The 18,690-nt window shown below is 42.0% G+C and overlaps 2 protein-coding genes across 3 annotated transcripts in view; one reads left to right on the top strand and one right to left on the bottom strand.

The window, feature by feature from the left end:
• Positions 1-1,463: 1,463 nt before the first annotated feature.
• Positions 1,464-6,501, bottom strand: LOC134473549 (UPF0450 protein C17orf58-like). 2 transcript variants are annotated; one of them, XM_063238204.1, is made up of 2 exons: positions 6,114-6,501; positions 1,464-4,585 (listed from the first exon to the last, which is right to left on the bottom strand). In XM_063238204.1, the coding sequence occupies exons 1-2, from the start codon at positions 6,499-6,501 to the stop codon at positions 4,503-4,505; spliced, it is 471 nt and encodes a 156-aa protein (XP_063094274.1). In that variant the 3' UTR covers positions 1,464-4,502. The 2 variants fall into 2 exon arrangements, with proteins under 2 accessions (XP_063094274.1, XP_063094280.1); XM_063238210.1 differs by lacking the exon at positions 1,464-4,585 and adding an exon at positions 4,740-5,050.
• A 32-nt stretch (positions 6,502-6,533) lies between these two features.
• Positions 6,534-18,690, top strand: part of Nampt (nicotinamide phosphoribosyltransferase) — a 34,224-nt gene continuing 22,067 nt past the window's right edge. The window contains exons 1-3 of the mRNA XM_063238153.1: positions 6,534-6,776; positions 16,156-16,312; positions 17,921-18,024. Coding sequence (XP_063094223.1) covers positions 6,720-6,776; positions 16,156-16,312; positions 17,921-18,024 — 318 coding nt within the window. The 5' untranslated portion in view covers positions 6,534-6,719. The remainder of the gene's footprint in view (positions 6,777-16,155; positions 16,313-17,920; positions 18,025-18,690) is intronic.

Below are 18,690 nucleotides of genomic sequence, written 5' to 3'. Positions count from 1 at the left end.
CATGACCTCTGGGGCTCACAAGAAAGACTTAGTCTCACTCACGCTGCGTGTATAAGGCTGATAGGTTCCAACTCAGTTCCATGATGGTCATCTGTCTGGGCTTAGGTATCTGGATCAGGGAAAAGAGGAAAAGAAAACCACACACCAGCTCTTAATGTTGCCCCAGGCAGTGAGGCTCATCACATCCTCTCAGTGCATGTTTCATGGCTAAGGCAACTCAGGGCTATCTGAATTCAATAAAACAGGGAAGTGGAACAGAGCTTGGCCTTGCATATGGGAGAACAACGCATACTTTTGGACGTGATAAAAGTGGCTCCTTCATTCATTCAATAAATGCTTAACAACAAAAAAACACTAAATACTTGCCAAGCCCCTACTATTTGCCTGGCACGACTTTCCTCAGAGAACAGACAGAATGCTGTTCTCATTAGGCACAACAGTGTCGGAGTTTACCTCGTGGCTTTGGTTTTTTACTGGCACTGGAAATTACATCATCTGCTGGGACAGAGGGACTCACGGAGGAAGGAGTTTTAGGACAGACATAAATATTTCAAATGACTACTGAGCAAAATGGGAAGGGAGGCTGAATCCAGGGAATAAAGGATTGTGGATGGCATGACATGTTTTGCTATGCCTAGGTGCTGCTCCACAGCAACAGCAAGAAAAAAAAAAGAATAGGACCTGGGCACTAGAGCACTAGAGGGCCGAGACAGGATGGAATGACGAAATGAAGGTGCAGGGTCCAGGTTAGGTGGTAAGGAAGAATCAAGTGATAGGACAAATGCTGCACCAGAGACAAAGGTTTTGAGAGCAAAGGTTACGTGTGGTGAGAAGGCAGTCAGTGGCTTTAAGAAGCAGGAGGTTTTGAACAAAGAACACAGTGTTGAGGTTAAGGTTTCACAAGTGCAGCAGGGCTTAGTCCAGAGGCACGGAGGGCCACAGACTGAGAGAGGACAGGCTGGTCTCCATCCAAGCCTCCAAATTTGTCTCCAGAGTCAAGAGTTACTACCACACTCAATTTTATTTTGATCTCACAATCGAATGCTGAGTTGATGAGGAATCATGAATCACCTCTGTCATTCTAGCTCCCCCTACTACAGATCCCCATCCTGTCTTAGCTGCCGTGAAAAGGAATGGAGAATAATAGAGTATTTCTTTTGAAGTCCTCGGTGCTTCTTTGTAGTGTTCATGTGCCAGAGGTTTCTACATTCATCTTGAATTGAATCATATTGGGATGATTCCTGCTCTCTCCTCAATAGCAGGGATTTTCAGGCTCTTTTTTTGCACTGAGGCATTGTAAACATTCAGCATATTCAAGGACAGCTTTTCTCTGATCAAGTTAAAATGCTGCTCATCACCAAAGCATGTGAAGTAAGAAGGTAACAATAAAACGTGCAAAAGGAAACCGAAGAAATCAAGCAGGGAGAAGCGGTGGAACTTTTAAAATCATTTCAAGAAGAAAGATCTTTTTAGTCCAGTTTTATTGAGATAGAACTCACATATAATTCAGCGACTTCATACAATTCAATGGATGTCAACGTATGTATACGATTATATGATTACATTTCCAACACCCCAAAAAGTCCCTGCATATCCACTTTCCAGTCAGTCTGCTTCCCCTAAACTCAGTCTCTGATGACTACTGACCTATTCTCTCACAGTAGTTCTGCTTTTCCTGGAATTTTACATAAAATTTTATAAATATGATACAGCACGTGGTGTTTCGCAGAGAGCTTCTTCAGGAAAGCCAGTCATACGTGAAGGATATGAACGTGACTTAGGCACTTGGGAAAGGCAAGGAAAACAGGGAGGTTTCCCAGGGTAAGTTTCTACTTCCTTTGGCTTATCCTAACTACAACTGCCTAGGAAAAATCAGGTTCTGTTACATTTTTCTAACACTCACTAATAATACACAAGCATTAAAATTAAAAACATGTATCTGGGTACTGCTAGTATTCATTTTATACAGAATTAGTGATTAATGTCTCTCATTTAGGAAAAACACTAAATTAAAAAGATCTTGACCTTTTTAACTCTTAAAGAGTTTATTCTCTTAGTTATTGATCTGATTCATTGGCAAAATTTACAATGACAACTAAATGCCCACACCTAATATCATAATGCAGTTACCTTACCTTGGGTTTTTTCTGCCTTTATTTTCCATTTTATTTGGTTGGCATTAAAATTTTTTTAGATACACTGGGGAAAAGAAACACAACTAATAGAAAATCAAGACTTTCCATCCATATACATTGAAGGATATGGGATTTGCAAAGAATTTAACGCCAGGTAGATGATCATGTAACCCAGTGTATCAAGAGAGTAAAGCCCAGAGAGACTTTGGAGATGCCACAGAAAGGGCATGTTATAGATTAAGAACTGGTGGTCAACTTAACACCAGCTGGATTACATCAGCATGGCACTTAGCAAAGATGCTCCACCTGAGGAAAGTTGCCAGCATAAATAGATGGAGAAGGAGAAGGAGGTTGTTGAGGCATTTAAGCGTTTGTGTTTGTTGCATGAAGGCATTGTGGGTTCTCCCACGAGTTGCTGTTTGAGCTGTTGGTTCTCCTGGAGAAGCTTTGGTCCCTCACATCAAGCATTGCTGTCTGGCTCTGGAGAGGAAGACGTGTGCCGCTTGGTCTCCAGGATGAACTCCTCATGCTGGCTTCCTGGCATGTACCCGACTGTACTTGTCGTTGGAGGAGCTCGGGCCTCCATGTCGCTGAGGACAACTGTGGTGCTTTTCAGGATAGCCCTGGTCTTTGCTGTGTGACTTCTCGGCTCCAGCATAGAACCCTCAACCTGCCAGCACAGCTCCTTCAACCTGCTGGCATGAACTTTCTGGCTTCCACCACTGACCTTTGGGCCTTCCCGGCACGGATCCGTAAGAGACTGTTATGAGTCCTTCTTGGAGGCTCTAGACCTCCAAGTTGGACTCGTGGGAGGCATTGTCTTGAGCTCTGGGTTTTTATCTGGACTCATGTAGGACATTGCTGTGGGATTTAGGCCCTTGACTAAATATTCTATGTCTTTGGTGTTGTGGATAGATTTCCTGCATTTTCTTGTGTTAACGCCCAGTGACCATTAAAAAATAGTATTAAAAAAATCCATGTCCTGATTCTACTTGTTCTCCACACAACCCCTAACTACAATAGGGCACAAGAACACCTTGCAGTCGAATGTCCATGGGCCACCTGCACTCATTCCTTCTGCACACCAGTTACTGTTATCCCAGACTGTCTGTAGTTTTAGACCAAGACCGGCAGCTGTGGTTGAAGAGGGCTACACGGACCCGATCATAGAGACTGCACTGAAAAACCACTGGAGTCATGAAGGCCTCCCTATTTCTATAGACCAGGCCTTTTCTCAGGAAATCACGACACTGGAAGGTCCCCCGAGGGCCTTGGAAATGCACATAAGAAAAAAATCTAAGTTTAATTTTTAAAAGCTTTTACATGTGACTTTTGACAGCTGTCGCTAGCTGGCAAATGCAGAGATCTGAAAGGGAGTTGGACAGGACCATTATTGGGGCAGGAGGTTGAGTTCTATGCCTGCTTTTCCAGTGTTTCTTTCTACCTAGGCAAGATCACAGCAGACAGGAGCAGGAGGCAACTGGGAAACAGCACAGTGCGGCAGAGGCTCCTCTGGCAGTGTGTGGCAGGCAGCAGCAGAGCCGTAAATCCACTTTTCTATCATTCAAGTTGCAGCTTTTTTCACACGACTGAGGCCCAGTTTGCTGCACTTGATTGGCCAGTGGCAGGAATGATAAAAAAAAAACTCCAGGGCTTTGAATGAAGTGAGCAGGTCCATTTGAATCCATGTATTAGCTATTTCCTATGATGTTGTGGTGATGTGTGAGGAACAGTCTCTCAGCTCTTTTACCTGCTACAAGATAAAAACACTAAATCTAGCTCTTACATTGTATCTCAGGAGAGGTCATTTCAAAGTGAAATCTTGGTATTGTATTTGGTGACAATTTCATAGTTCTAAATTCCAGTTAATTCAAAACTGGGGCCTGGCATAAGCATGTAGTTACTTTAAAATGTGCCTGGATTTAACTCAGCAGTGTGAGCACTGATCCCTGGTACCAAGAAAAGAAAAAGTGCCTAACTTTACCTTTGGCAAATGTGATTTTTCCATTGTAACACATTTTTCTGTTAATTAGCTTTTCATTGCTGTGATGAAATATCTGAGACAATCAACCCTGAAGGTTTATTTTGGCTGTTTCACAGGATTCAGTCCATGGTCACTTGGTCCTGTCACCTTAGATGTGTAGTTGCACAGGACATCATAACTGAAGCACGTGGCACATAAGGCCACTTACCTTAGGGTGGCCAGCAAGGGGGAAATGGAGAGAAAAAAGGGGCTGGGGTCCCAATATCCCACAGTGAACTAATTTCTTCCAGCTAGGCTCCACCTCTTAAAGGTTCCAGTATCTCCCAACATCACCTCAGGCTGGCATTCAAGTCTTTGGCACATAACAACTTTAAGGAGGACATTTAAGATCCAAACTCTAACAACTGCATGCCATCTTCTCCTCTGGAGATTGCTGTTGGGGACTGAAGTCGACAGGAATTTATTCCTGCATTTAAGAAGCAATGTTAGTACATGTGCAACGCTGACATTTTTTACTTGCACTGATAGTTAAGCTTTTTCATTTCAAAACCACAAATTCAACTCAAAGATTACAGGATTATAAACTGCCTTTTAAAAATGCTACCGCAAACAAAGCCCACTTTGTAATCAGAATCCCACTTTTATTTCTTTATGAAACATCATAGAACAATGGTCACTTGTAGATACATGGATTCCAGAAAATCAAACAAATAAGAATTTATCATGTAATTAAAGTAGGTTATGTAAAGTTTAAATGAAGAAAGAAAAAACCCCACCCAATTAAGAGAGGCAAAAAGGAACTTTTCTCCTTGGAATTGTGCTGCTTAAACTCATACAACAAAATCTTCCAAAATCGAATTTTTAAAAACATCCTAATGATTTAAATGTTTCCACTGGAACAATTTTCCCTATAAATCAGGATCAACCAAACCTACAAGAAAAACAAAACCTCTTGTTTCAAAGCTGGTTGCTGGAAACAATTCCAAATATATTAGTATGCACCACCTTGGTGAGTGCTGAGGGTCTCTACCAGTTACATATTTGTCCCGGAATAGATATTGTCAGAAAAAGGGGAGAATGTGTACCAACTTCAAGACATAGTCTAGAACTAAGTGAGCAGTTCTAATCGCAACACACAGGTCCCACCAACCCCGCCCACCAGAAAAAAAACGAGACTTCTCACTGAAGGACAGGCTATAAAGCTACAACCGTTTTCATTAAATAGCTTTTTCCCCGTTTCTTGCGTCTGGCAAGAACCTAAATCTCCTTTTTTTTTCTTACACTAATAAACATGCAATGGGAAACTGCACAAAAAGGCAACCTTGCCTGAGAACTGGGGCCAAGCCTGTTGGCGCATACCCATATTCCTGGCGCTCTAGGAGGCTGAGGCAGGATAACAAGTCCCAGCAAGTGGAAATAAGACCTTATCTGAAAACTGCGCAAGTCTATGGATGGTCTCACAGTACCCACATAAGGTCACCGGATGTCACCTTGAGAGCCGCCAAGTGTGTCCTAGGATTTAATGGCAGCTAGGATAGTCAGTTTCTCACCCTACCAGCCTTGGGCAGCGGTTGCCTTTTACTTCGCAGCACATTTGATTCGTTCTGGTCTTGTCCTCTCAGTGCCTATGAGCACCGAAATTAGCCTCAGCCTTTTGATGCAGACAGTTTTCTCCAAGAAAATCAAAACATCCTTCAAAGGATTAAAGGACTGAGCCTTGGATGGAGCTGGGGTCAGCGCAGTCCACGCGTCAGTTTAAGGATGGGCGGGATGTCTCAGCCTTGCGAGGCAGGCAGCACACGCCTGCAATCTTAACACTCTGGGAGGCTGAGGCGGGAGGATCAAAAACCCTAGCTCAGTGTGGGCCGTGGCGCCGAACCTGCCTGCCTCAAAATTTAAAATTCTTTAGCGGCTGGGGAGGTGGTGGCTCCGTACGAAGATCTGGGTTGGAACCTCAGGAGCACAAAACATAAAAAATAACGGGGCGCCCGCACCTCCGTACACTCCGCGGTTCCTCGGATGTTTAAGAGCGGTGAGAATGAGGAGCACCACCGGGACGGGGCCCGCAGACTCCATCCAGGATCCTGGAGGGAGACAAAAGCAACAGGACCGGGCGGGGGGGGGGGACGCGGAAGGCCCTGGGGCGGGGCAGCCACCTCTTGGGGCCCGGCGACCCGGGAACGCCCCTGGCCCCAGCCCCCGCGCAAGCCGAGCCGCCGAGCGGAGCGCGCGCCGGGTCACGCACAGCCCCCGGCTTCGGGCCGGGCGTCCCCGAGCCAGCGCGTGCCTCACGTCCTCCCGCCACCGCCCCGCCCCCTGGCGCTGCGCACGCGCGGCTTCGCCCCGCCCCCTGTGCCCCGGTGGGCGGGCGGGGAGCTCCATGACCACGAGCCGGAGCCGCCGCCGCCGCCGCCTCCGCCGCGTCACGGCCCGGGGCCCGCCCTCCTGGGCCCCTCCCCGCGCTCCGTTTTCCCCTCTCCCTCCGCCTCCTCCTCCTCACACCGAGCACTTAAGCAACGGAGCGCGGTGAAGCCCATTTTTCTCCTTCGCAGCCGCGCCGGGGAAGCTCGCTGCGCACGGCCCCTCCACTCTGGCCCGAGATGAACGCTGCGGCAGAAACCGAGTTCAACATCCTCCTGGCCACCGACTCCTACAAGGTAGACCTCGCGGCGGGGACGGGCGCGGGGCGCAGCGGGGAAGAGCGCGGGGCTAGGCGGCCAGGGCCGGTGTCGCGGCCCCGCGGGCGGGCAGGCTGGCGCGCGGCGAGATGGGCAGGTGGAGCGCGCCGCCGCGGGACGGAGGAGGAGAGAGGGCTGGCGCGGAGGAGCGGCACGGCCCGGGCGGGGCGGGGCCTGCGCGCAGGCCGGGGGGCGCGGCGCGGCGCGGCGCGGCGGGCCGGCGTGGCCGCCGGCGGGGAAGTGCGGCCCGCGGCCGAGGAGGAGCGGAGTCCCCCGCCGTCCCGCGCGCCCTGGGCTGCCAGGTGAGGCCCCCCCCCCACGCCGCCGGCAGGTGAGAGGGTCCCACCCGGAGCCACCGCGCCCCCGGGCCGCGACCCCCGCGTGGAGGACACATGTCTGTCCCCGAAGTCGCGCTGGAGCCTCAATCCCACACCTCCAGCCTGCATCGCTAACTCCTTCGCACCTAGGGATTCCTCCTGCTCCTGAGCCCTGGTCTCGTAAGCCAGTGTGCTCTGAACTCCCAAAGGAGAGGTCACTACGGGATTTCTGAGAAAAGGAAAATGAAACACGAGGAGGTAGAGGAACTTGAGTTCTTAGCCGTGGAGAACTTGCAGGGAGAGAAATGACACAACACGGCTTTCATCTGCCCATTGGACGCCTGCATTTGTAGCTGCTGCATAAATTTTATTTGAAAGGTATACACATTAAAGTAGGGAAGAGTGGAGGAAAGCTAGCCAATGTTCTCCCCTCTAGTTTCCAAATTATATGAAATAAACTGGACTGTAGTTTGGCGAAGTTTTGTGAGCTAAGGTGTTTAAGTGCTGGAATGTCAGATTAGAACCCTACTTGAAAGAAGTATGTTTTAAGTTTAAATACTAGTGTTTATGTTAGCAATGTAGTACTTTGGAATTTGGTGATGATGCACATATTCCCACGTGTTTTTTGTTTCAGCTCTTTAGTCTTTGTTTTTAATTCTCCAGTAGCTTGAGAAAGCATTTTAGAGACTTTCTCCTATGCCCACTAGAAGTGGACCCTAGGGCCTTTGCCCCATCCACATGGATATTCTCCACGCTTTTTGTTTTTTTAATTTATTCCTGAAGTGCCCAGGTTGGGTTTACATTGGAATCTCCTGCTTCAGCTTCCCGGGAGGGTTGGTATTCAGATTAAATCCTTTGGTTTGGGGAGAGAGTGGTTTGAGGTAGGGTCTTGCCTTGTACTTTAGGCTGACCTTGAACTCATTATTTAGCCCAAACTGGCCTGAAACTGATCCTCCTGCCTTAGCCTAACAAGTGCTGGGGTTACAAGCATCTGCCCCACCTCGTGCTTAATTAAATTCTGTTTAGTCCATTTCTTTGTAGTGGGTTTAAAATTACTGTGCTTTCATGAGTTTCTTTTAAATAGAGCAGAGTCATCAAAAAGTGCTGTTATAAAAGAAATTTTAAAGTAGAATTCTACACTGCTGGGCTTGGTGGCACACACATTAATCCCAGCACTTGAGAGGCTGAGGCAGGAAAAGCACCATGAATCTGAAGCTAGCCTGGGCTATTTGAGTGAATTGAGGCCAGCCCATACTACATAGTGAGAACCCTGTCTTTAAAAAAGAAAAGTAAAGAAAGAAATCTACAGTTACAAGATTAAAGATTCTTACAACATCAAGTAGGGTTGTTCACTTGACTCTGACACTCTCTGCTTGTATTCTTTTCCTTCAGTTACTATTGAGTGTTTTCATTGTCACTAATAGTGATTTTTAGAATGGTCTCATTCATAGTTTTGTAGAATTTCTTTCCTTAAACTAAATGCTTACTTTTCAGAGTTTGTTTTTTGACACAGGATCCCACTCTGCAGTTCAGGATGGCCTTGAACTCATGTAGCCCAGGCTGGCCTCAGTGACAGCCACCCAAGTGCTGGAATTACAGGTATGCACCACCATGCCCACTGATTTCAGGGTTTTTTTTTTTAACCTAATAGCAAACTGCAAGGTGTGGTGGCAAATGCCAAGTAATCCCAGGACTGGGAGGTTGAGGCATGAAGATCTGTGAGAGTTTGAGGCCTTCCTGGGCTATGTAATGAGTTCAGGGTCAGCCTGACTTGCATAGCAAGACCCCATCTCAAAACTTCCCCCCCAAAACAAATATTAGGCAATGAAATAGTTTGACTGTAGATGGAAAATATAAACAGATGAAGTCTCAACATTTTTTTTAAAAGGAGTGCAATTCTTCTAACCATTATAGGTAAAGAATGCAAAATTGCTGCAACTTGAGGTTTTAGGATGCTTTAGTTAGAATAGTGAATTGCTTTAAAGTTTACTAATCAAGCAGGTTATATTTACCTACAGTGCTATAATTTGTACCATCTATTTGTTAAAGGTACTTGGGGTTGGACCACATGTGCTAGTCAGAGCTACGACGCTTTTCCTCAGGTTGACCTGAAGCTTGCCATCCTCCTGCCTCAGTCTCCCAAGTAACTGTGATTGCAGATGTGTTCCACCACGGCTAGCTGCTTAAGTAAATTTTATTCTGTCCATTTTAAAGTCAAGCTAGCATATTTTATCCCCTATCATACATGAACTCTGTTCTGAGGATTTTTGTCTGAGTAATAGCTTTTGTTTTGTTCCTCCAAAACTCAAGAGAATTCCATTAAGGTAAATTGTTTTCTACCACTGAGTTACAGTAGACCCTACATACCGCAGAAACGTTTAATCTTCTATTTTCCTTGTATTGTTAGTAGGCCTTTTAGCCCATTTTCTGTTCGTGCCTTTTTAACTTAGGTGAAGAAGAGCCAAAAATGATCATCATAAGGTCACAAGTAATGCAACTATTTTTGAAAGTTATGTAAAAATGTTACATGTCCATTATTAATTCTTGGCCAGTTAAAGTAGGAAATCATTAGCTAAATGTAGATTTCTTCCTAACCTGAAGGGAGAATAATTGATGGCCTGTGTACCACAGTGTCCTGCAAGTAGATAACAGTCGTGGCCAAGTATATGGCAACCTATGGGAATTGCGGTGTGTTTTGTTTTGTTTTGTTTTTCTTGTATCCTCAAGTAAATCCAGGACAACTTTGGCCAGGAAAGGAGTATTTGAAATATGTAATCACTTCTGAAATATTATACTTAATTATATGTAATAAGAAAGTATACAAGTGTGGTTTTTCAGTTTTCATGCCAGGTTCTGTTTTACAAATAAAAAATACATAATCATAAATCCTTCATCTTTTATTAATCGCTTGTGTTTCCAGAAAAGCTTAAAGCAAAATTATCTCCTGGGTTGTATTTATAATGTACTAACCCAGCTAGGGAAAGATGCATTTGGACAGTCATGGCTGTTACAGTGCTTATATGGCATTTGGAACTTTTTTGTTAAGGAGGTCATTTTTTTCACTTACTTCTGCAGTAGCCATTGATCGGTTTCAGATTCTTTTCTGGTTTTTTCCCCACTTTGTTTATAACCAACTGTGGTTACATATTCTGAAGCAGTACATAGTTTAAATCACATTACGCATTACTATGAAATACGCTGTCCAGCATAACTTGCTTCTCAAAGGACCATTTATAAGCTAATAATCCTAGAATTCAGCACATTTTTAACCTTCATTTAATAAACACTGGAGTCTCTTTGGATATTGTTTAAAAAAAAAAGACAGTACTTTACAAATGTTGATTTTTTTTTTAAGAGAAGCTTAAAAGAACTATATAACATTTTTGATTATGAAGTGTTTTAAGAGATTTTGCTTCCTCTTATGGCTGAACAACAAATCTTAGAAAGCTAAGCTTTTTTGAGGATAAGATTTGGAGAGAGATGAAAATCATATGGGCAAGTTAGTGTTGCCTGCAACTTTAGCTTCCCAGTGTCTTCCCCTTAGCTGTTCCCTTTTTTCACAGTGGTACATGCCTCTCCCTCACTCTGTTGAGTGGACACAAAAGTACTCGCACCATGGCTTCTGTGGCAGCTGGACCTCATGAAGAAGAGGGCCCTGCTGCATGAGGGGAGGCTACAGACAACTATATAGGTAGATTAAGTTAAGAAACTTAATAATTGTACAAGATGGGGCTGGGGATTTAGCTCAGCGGCATAAGCGCCTGCCTTGCAAGCAGGCAGTCGTGAGTTCGATCCCTGGTACCGATAAAAAGGAAAAAGAAAAAAAATAATAATTGTACAAGATCTTGAAAAAAAATACCGGAAGCTGTGTCCTCTAAACTTTGGTTTGAAAGTGTGGCAAAAGAGGTAAAGTTACTAGAAAGTTTATACCAGGTTTAAGGTAGGAGGTGATACATGATTATATATAAGTGGTTTTGGAATTTTTCTCTCCCCAAGTAAAACAGTCAGAAAGTCTTTAAGCCACATTTATGCAGTGATCGATGCTTCAAAGCCAAATTGCAACGTTTTATTTTCAGGGTCAGCAGATAGATGTCCAGGCCTTGAAGAGGCACAGAACCTTAGCCCTGCTATAAGGCTAGCAAGCATCCTCTGGATGCCCTGCTCGTGTGCAGATAACATAACTTGCTCTGTGGCCTTGGATAGGTTACCCATCCATACACATTGGATTTTAAAATGTTGGCTCTTATTTCTTAGCAGTTAAGACTGTAACTTAAAAGATAGGTTAGTAGTAGCTGCCTATAGTCATGTGGTCCCACTGTGTAAAGATCAGATCACCGTTATAGAACACATAGAGAAAATTGGACCTTCCTCTCCCATAAAGATTGTATTCAGTGTAAATATATTTCATATTCCTCGACTGTCATATTTGGAACAAGGATATTAAGCTTTGGGAATACAGTTTTTTTGATACAATTGTTGGCCAACACTCCATAGTGGAAAAAAATTGCCCTCTGTTGTAAACTTAAGGCTAGGGCTGGGGATTTTGCTCAGTGGCTCAAGCACTTGCCTGCTAAGTGTGAGGTTGTGAGTTCGATCCCTGGTACCAAAAAACAAAACAAAAAAGTAAACTTCAAGCTAGAAACTTTTTCTTCTAGCCATTGAGATGAGACCAGTTATTTAGTATATAGTAATTTTTAGGTCTTGTCATTAGGTATCTCAATCACATAGCAGATTAAATTCTGTTAAGATCTACATTCTCCTGTGTGCCTGTGTTCCTTACCCCACACATAATGTGTAAGTGTTGCCGGTTTGCTGCAGGAGGACCATCCCAGTTTAGGAAATCATTTTTAATGATAAGGTTGGCTGGGGGGTATTATCAGATATTTTGTCTTTTTGTCTATATCTAGTAAAGAATCTTGTGTTTATTATAGACTCATTTTCTTTAGTGATAGAAGTCAGGCAGCACTAAAAAATTGAGTTCCCTTTTTGTACTCACTGTTCTGAGTACTATGAATTATCTTACTAGTACCATACTACTTAAAGCAGTACTCTTGATTTCCCCATCCATTCATCCCACCGTTTTTCCCATCTTAATAGACAGCACCATTGTTAATTCAGTTGCTCACTCCAAAAATCTAGGAAGTATCCTTCATTATTTCCCATCATGATTTGCCTTATCCAGTCCTTCAATCTATGCTGTTCTCCTTTTCTTCCAGAAAGACAGTGTCAGTCTGACAGCTAGCCTAGTGTTGGTAAGTGGCCACTTCTGTTTCTGCTCTGATTATCCCGTACTCCATTCTTGAGCTGAGAGGCTCCTGAGTGGTGGAGTGTCTGCCTAGCATGTGTGAGGCTCTTGCTTCCATCTCCAACATGGAAGGAAAGAAAAGAAAAAGACACAGGATCTTACCTAATCTCTACTCGCTGCCAGGCTGGTCTTTTTGAAACAGGAATCAGAGCAGAGGTGTAGCTTATTGTTAGAGCATGTGCTTAGCATGCGAGACCTGTGTTCATTTCCCAGCATCAGAAAAAAAAAAAACCTAAGTTATGTATTCACCCCAGCTTGGAGCATAATGGCTGTCCATTGCACTTGATGTAAAATTAAAGCTCCTAGATAGACGTGGGAGCGTACACCCATGGTTCCAGCTACTTGGAAGAGTGAGACTGGAGGATTACAAATTTAAGGCCAGGTTGGTAAACAGGGAAGTACTGTGTCTCAAAGCTTTTTTTATAAATGGTTTGGAAATACAGCTCAGTAACAGAGCACTTGCCTAGCATAATCAGGGTCCTGGGCTCAATTCCAGTACCAAAAGAACCAAAGTTCTGCGAGGCTTAGGATCATATCCCTGCCTCCTTCTGACTTTCCTATGTGTTATCCCTTTCTCACAACCCTCGTTACCCTATGACAGTTAGGACCATGTTAGCCTGTTTTACTTTCCCTGGCATCTGAAACATACTGATATCTGAGACATAGTAGGTACAAGGTATGTATTTGTGTATAAGCTGTCTGTAAGGAAACTAATCAAGTGTATGTCTTCCCAATTTACCATGAAATTTCAGAGTGGCCAGTTTAGCAGTTGAAGATTCAGAGTGATAATTTAACAGAAAATTAAAAGAGGAGAATAGTAAACTGGCAAAACCAGAGTGATCTATTAACTGTGCTAGAACAGTATGAATTTAAGTTTAATAAATTTGATGATAGGTTGAGCATGGTGACACATGCCTATAATCCCAGCACCTGGGAGGCTGAGGCAGGAGGATCTCTGAAGAGTTTCAGGCCAGTCCGGCTACATAGTGAGTTCAAGGCCAGCCTGAACTGCATTGTGAAATCCTGTCTCAAAAAGACAAAAACTTAAAACTTAACGGTAAAAAACATTTTCCCTTTGTGAAAATGCCCATATAAATAGGCCTAAAGACACCGTCTATTCTTTTATCAACTACTTGCATCTTAATGGTTGGTGAATTATAGGCAATTTAAATTCTTACTTCTCTCAAACAGTTCTCTTAAGTTTCTTTTAAGATTTTAGGACATCTTTTCTAATTAAGCAACCTAGACATTTTTGTATTTTAATATTTATTTCTAAAGAGGCATTCTGACTACATAGCAAAGGTGAATTTTAAAGTATTTAAAAAGTTTAGGGCCGGGGATTTAGCTCAGCGGTATAAGTGCCTGCCTTGCAAGCACGCAGTTGAAAGTTAATCCTCAGTACCAAAAAAAGTAGTCTAAGTAAGCTTTAGAATTGTAAACATTTGTAATGATTGTTCAGAACTGGAACTATATTTCTATAATGGGAAGTTTTTACTATACTTTTAGACCTTGATGGTACAAAATAACTGGAAGTGTTTCCACTGAGCTTTTAACTGGTATTCTTAGAAAAGAAAAATAATTGATTTGCTCTAATACTTTTAAATGTAATAGATACTATAAAGAACATCAGAATTACAGTATTGAGAAACAACTGTGAATTTGCGTTTTACAAGCCTATGTTAAATGGTCCATATTTCTTTCAAATTTTACTTTTATTCTCAGTGACCTTTTTTCTACCCCACTGCTTAATCTAATGAAAGGAACTGGTTATTAGTATAAGCTAGACTTTTTCGTTTTTACATACATCTTGGGTATAATTTTAGGTGGAAGTTCTATTTTTCTAATTAGTTTAATTTATAACATTACTTGAATAACTTGAAATAGCATAAATACTTTTTTGCATTTTAGTAAATTGACTAATAGGTTTAATTGCTGCATATTAATTGTCACTTAGCTTATAGAGAGGGCAGGGGAGGGGAAACCTTGAGCTACATCCCCAGCCCCCTCCCTTTTTTTTGAGGCAGAGTCTTGCAAAATTGTCTAGGCTGGGGTAGAACACTTGATCCTCCTGCCTCATCCTCAGCATACTTGGATTACAGCATGTGCCACCATGCCCAGCTCACTTAGCTACTTAAATCTCTTTAAACCTACAGTGATATTAGGTCATGGTATTTAATATTTAAAAGCTTTGATATAAGCTGGGCATGATGGCACACACCTGTATTCCCAGCAGTTAGCAGGCTGAGGCAGAAGAGTCACTGATTTCAAGCCCAGCCTGAACTACATAGTGAGACTATGTCTTTAAAAAAAACAAATCTGATATATATGTCTAGTTTGCTGAGGCCTTTCTGCCTTTTAGATATCTGTGGTGCCTGGGCTCTGCCTGGTCAGTAGCTGTAGAAATTGACCCCCATGCTGGCCCGGGTGCAGCCCCAGCCAGCTGCAAGGATGCTAAACCGAAGAAGGAGCAGAGGCCGGCCATTCGGAAAATCAGCCGAAGTATGTTCATTGTAGAGCTCTTGTGTTAAGCTATGAAGATTCTCGAGGTAGAGCCAAATTTTATTGGGATTTTTTTGCAACCAAAGAGGAAAAAGTTTATGTTGGTAGTGGCTTCGCATGAAACTCTGCAAAAGTTTGCTGTACCATTGCCAGATTCACCCTGTACTTTAAGCCTTATGGTTGTTAATTCGCATTCTTTCAGCTAAGCAGATACACAGTGGCCTTGTAGTTAATTAGTAAAATGATTGTAAAAATACTGAAATAAAATTCAAGTTATAATACTTGTCAACAAAAACAAATAAATTTTCAACAGTGACCCTTACTCAACCTCTTGTATTTTTAAACTCATAAAGATTTGATGTTATACTGTATAGGAATTTGTTTTCCAACTAGGAGGTAATGGGTGCATAAGAAAGATTACAGAAGTTTTTATTTGTTTCCATTATTTTTACTGCTGCCGTTGCTTTCGTACAGTAGTGTTACTGTGAGGCTGGGGGGATGAGCTTCTGTACCTCGCACAAGTGAGTGGTCCAGAGAAGTCACTGGCTACTACTGACACACCGTGTTCACCTGGGAACATTGGACTCAGCCCTCTAACCCAGAACCCCAAAGTGCTCCAAAAGTCGGAACTGTTGAGCCATGGCCATGACATCATGAAGAGAAAATTCTGCAACTGCCCTCATGTGACAGTTTGTAGCCAAATAGGGGACACTCACAATACTATATAAGGTTACCTTCAGGCTGTGTGTATAAAGTGTTTCATTTATGAAAAGTAATTGAATTGTGTGTTTATACGTGGATCCTAGCTCCAAGATATCTCAAAAGTATTTGTGAATATTGTCAGGTCTCCAATGTACCTCTGTCCCAAGCATTTCAGACAAAGGATGCAAACACATGACCTGTCCGAACCTGCTAGCTATCATTTTCTTCTTTCTTACGGGTTATGGGCCACAGGCAACTGCTTGTCTCTTCTGAGTCAAAGGCTGTTCCCCAAGACCAGTTTACAGGCCTTATTTGCAAATTCAGTGAGTCTCCTGTGGTTTTGATTTTAAGATACTGAACTAGTAAAATCTCAATAAAATACATACTTTTTTCCTATGTATCCAAGAAAAGACGCCCATCATTAGGCAGTACCAAATACAGCATCTCTGGTTCTGAAATCACTTCAGCCTTTTGGGCTGTGATTTAGAGTCTGCTCGTCTGGTGTTTCCCAGCTAAAGTCCTTCTCTTCACCTAGGTCACGCACTACAAACAGTACCCTCCCAACACAAGCAAAGTTTATTCCTACTTCGAATGCCGTGAAAAGAAGACAGAAAACTCCAAAGTAAGGAAGGTGAAATACGAGGAAACAGTATTTTATGGGTTGCAGTACATTCTTAATAAATACTTAAAAGGTATTACTTTTCCTAGTACATTTAAAATTCTGTCTGCTTTTGTATAACTTCATACTTTTTTTCTCACATTGTTGTATTCTGTTACTCGAAGTGACTGGAGTAGTCCCCTTTTGATGTCATGTTACTTTAAGTCAGTAATGGCGAACTTTACACTTTCAGTGAAGCAAACAGCCCGCTATGGACTTGTGAGCCAAAGGTTTACCCCACTGCTCTAGCTACTTTAAGGGTCCTTTCAGAAACTTCTTAAAATCAGTGAATTTGAACACATTAAACCTTAGAATTTGGTGTTCGTGGTTGGTATCCTGAGAAGGGTATTCTGAAACTGGTTTTAAGAATTTGTTATTGACCTAGAAACTCATTTTGAATTATGGAAGAAATTGTAACTAGTATAGTTTTTACTTATCTGTTTTACCAGAAAACCCAATAATTTGAGTATTTATTTGAAAAGCCATTTTTAGTCTATTTCATAATGATGCTTTTAGGAGAGAACTGTTCCCAGTGTACCCTCCTTTTTTTTCTGGTGGCACTGGGGATTGAACTCAGGGCCTTATGCATGCTAGATAAGCAGTCTACCGTGGAGCTACATCCCCAGCCCATCCCAAAGAGCTTATGCATCTTGGAGGTTTTGAAGTAACATTAATTTCAGAATGAGCGTGGACCAACTTTAATTCCATGGAAATGGTAACTCTTCCATAATCTGTTTTAAAATTAGGTAGTAATGTTACACTATTGAAAACCTTGCCTAGAGGTTCTACTTTGTGGCAAGACTGCCCAAGATACTTCAAGTGAGTTTACTAGTTACCTTGTGTAGTTTGCGAAGACGGATATACACTTTATTTTTTATTGGGGATCAAATCCAGAGTCTCGCACATAGTAAGCAAGTGCTCTACCACTCAACTACATTCTCAGCCCTTGGAGGTACATTTTAATTTAGTTCTACAAGTTAAAAACATGATAAAGGGGCTGAGGATTTAGCTCAGCAGCATAAGCACCTGCCTGGCATTGCAAGGTCGTGAGTTCGATCCCTGGTACCACTAAAAAAACATGATAAAATACATGTGATTAACATAGCTAAAACATGGATTGCCCACTCCAGGGCAGCATTATTGTAAATGGCTCTGTGCTTAAACTCATTTATTTCTTTCAGCCATTCTGCAGGTAGTTACTTTTCTGCTGTCGTTACTTTCCAGATAAGAAAAACTTTATAAAATTGAATGAGGGAGCAAAAACTCAGTAATTGTGAAAATTATAGGCTTACTAACCCTAAAGGTATCAACTCTTTTATGAATAAAATGAAAAAGTTCACTTGGAAAATGCATGAAGTTTTTGAATTCTCTCAAGATCTGAATTTATACTTAATGAATTGTGATTTTTTTTAAAAATGATGCAAGTAATAGTTTTTTATGTTACCCGCTTTAAAAAAATGTTAGTATGCTTAAAATGAGTGGTTGAAACTATAATCCTTTTTTCTGACTCTGCTGTTAGCTAAGTCATTTAACTTCTCTTTATTTAATCCATAGAATAAAATAGCTAAAGACAAATCTGTGACAGTTCAGCAATTCAGAGACTGTCTCTAGAACTATAAACTGGATGTATGTATCCTTTTAGGTAAAGTTGTGACCAAAGAGAAAATCCAAGAAGCCAAAGAGGTGTACAAAGAACATTTCCAGGATGATGTCTTTAATGAAAAGGGATGGAACTACATTCTTGAGGTAAAAAGTAGTTTCCTGTTTTGATCCGTTTTGGTTCGATGTTTTGCAAAGACAGTTGAATAGAAGATTGGACTCGACTTGTGATCTGAACATAATGGCTTTTTTAGACATTCGTAAAAAGCTATAGCATTAACATTTGAATTTTTTTAACCCTAAATGTAAATCATGACCATATGGAAGATGTAGTGTCTAAGTAACTCTTTAGGTAATGAATTATAACTTGAAAAATACTTTTCAGGAAAGTAGTTTAATCCATTCTTAAAAATCCACCTAAGAATGTGTAATTATTAGTGAAAGACTACTAATAATTTTAAAGGGACATAGCTGTTTGGCAGTTTCAAAATGTTCTATTTCCGTGACTGAAACTAGAAGCTGTGAGTCTATAACTATAATTGTGGAAATATCACTAACTCAATCGTTAGAATGGTTTGGTATAGATCCATGAACTTTATTTTTATTTTTTATTTTATTATAGTATTTATATCTAGTATATTTGAATTTATTGCTTAAACTTCTGAACATTCAAAGACATAAGGTCAGCACTGTAATGCTAAATGTCCTTTGCTGGTTTCTGTGATACAGATAGTCTGTAGCCGTCTCACAATATTAAGTGTTAATCCGTATCTCACAAACACAAGTTTTACATCACATAATACATGCATATAT

The sequence above is a fragment of the Cavia porcellus genome, unplaced genomic scaffold, assembly GCF_034190915.1.
Source record: "Cavia porcellus strain 051 isolate PalLab524CR breed Dunkin Hartley unplaced genomic scaffold, mCavPor4.1 scaffold_2, whole genome shotgun sequence".
Classification (NCBI taxonomy): domain Eukaryota; kingdom Metazoa; phylum Chordata; class Mammalia; order Rodentia; family Caviidae; genus Cavia; species Cavia porcellus.
This window is presented reverse-complemented; position numbering and strand designations above follow the sequence as displayed.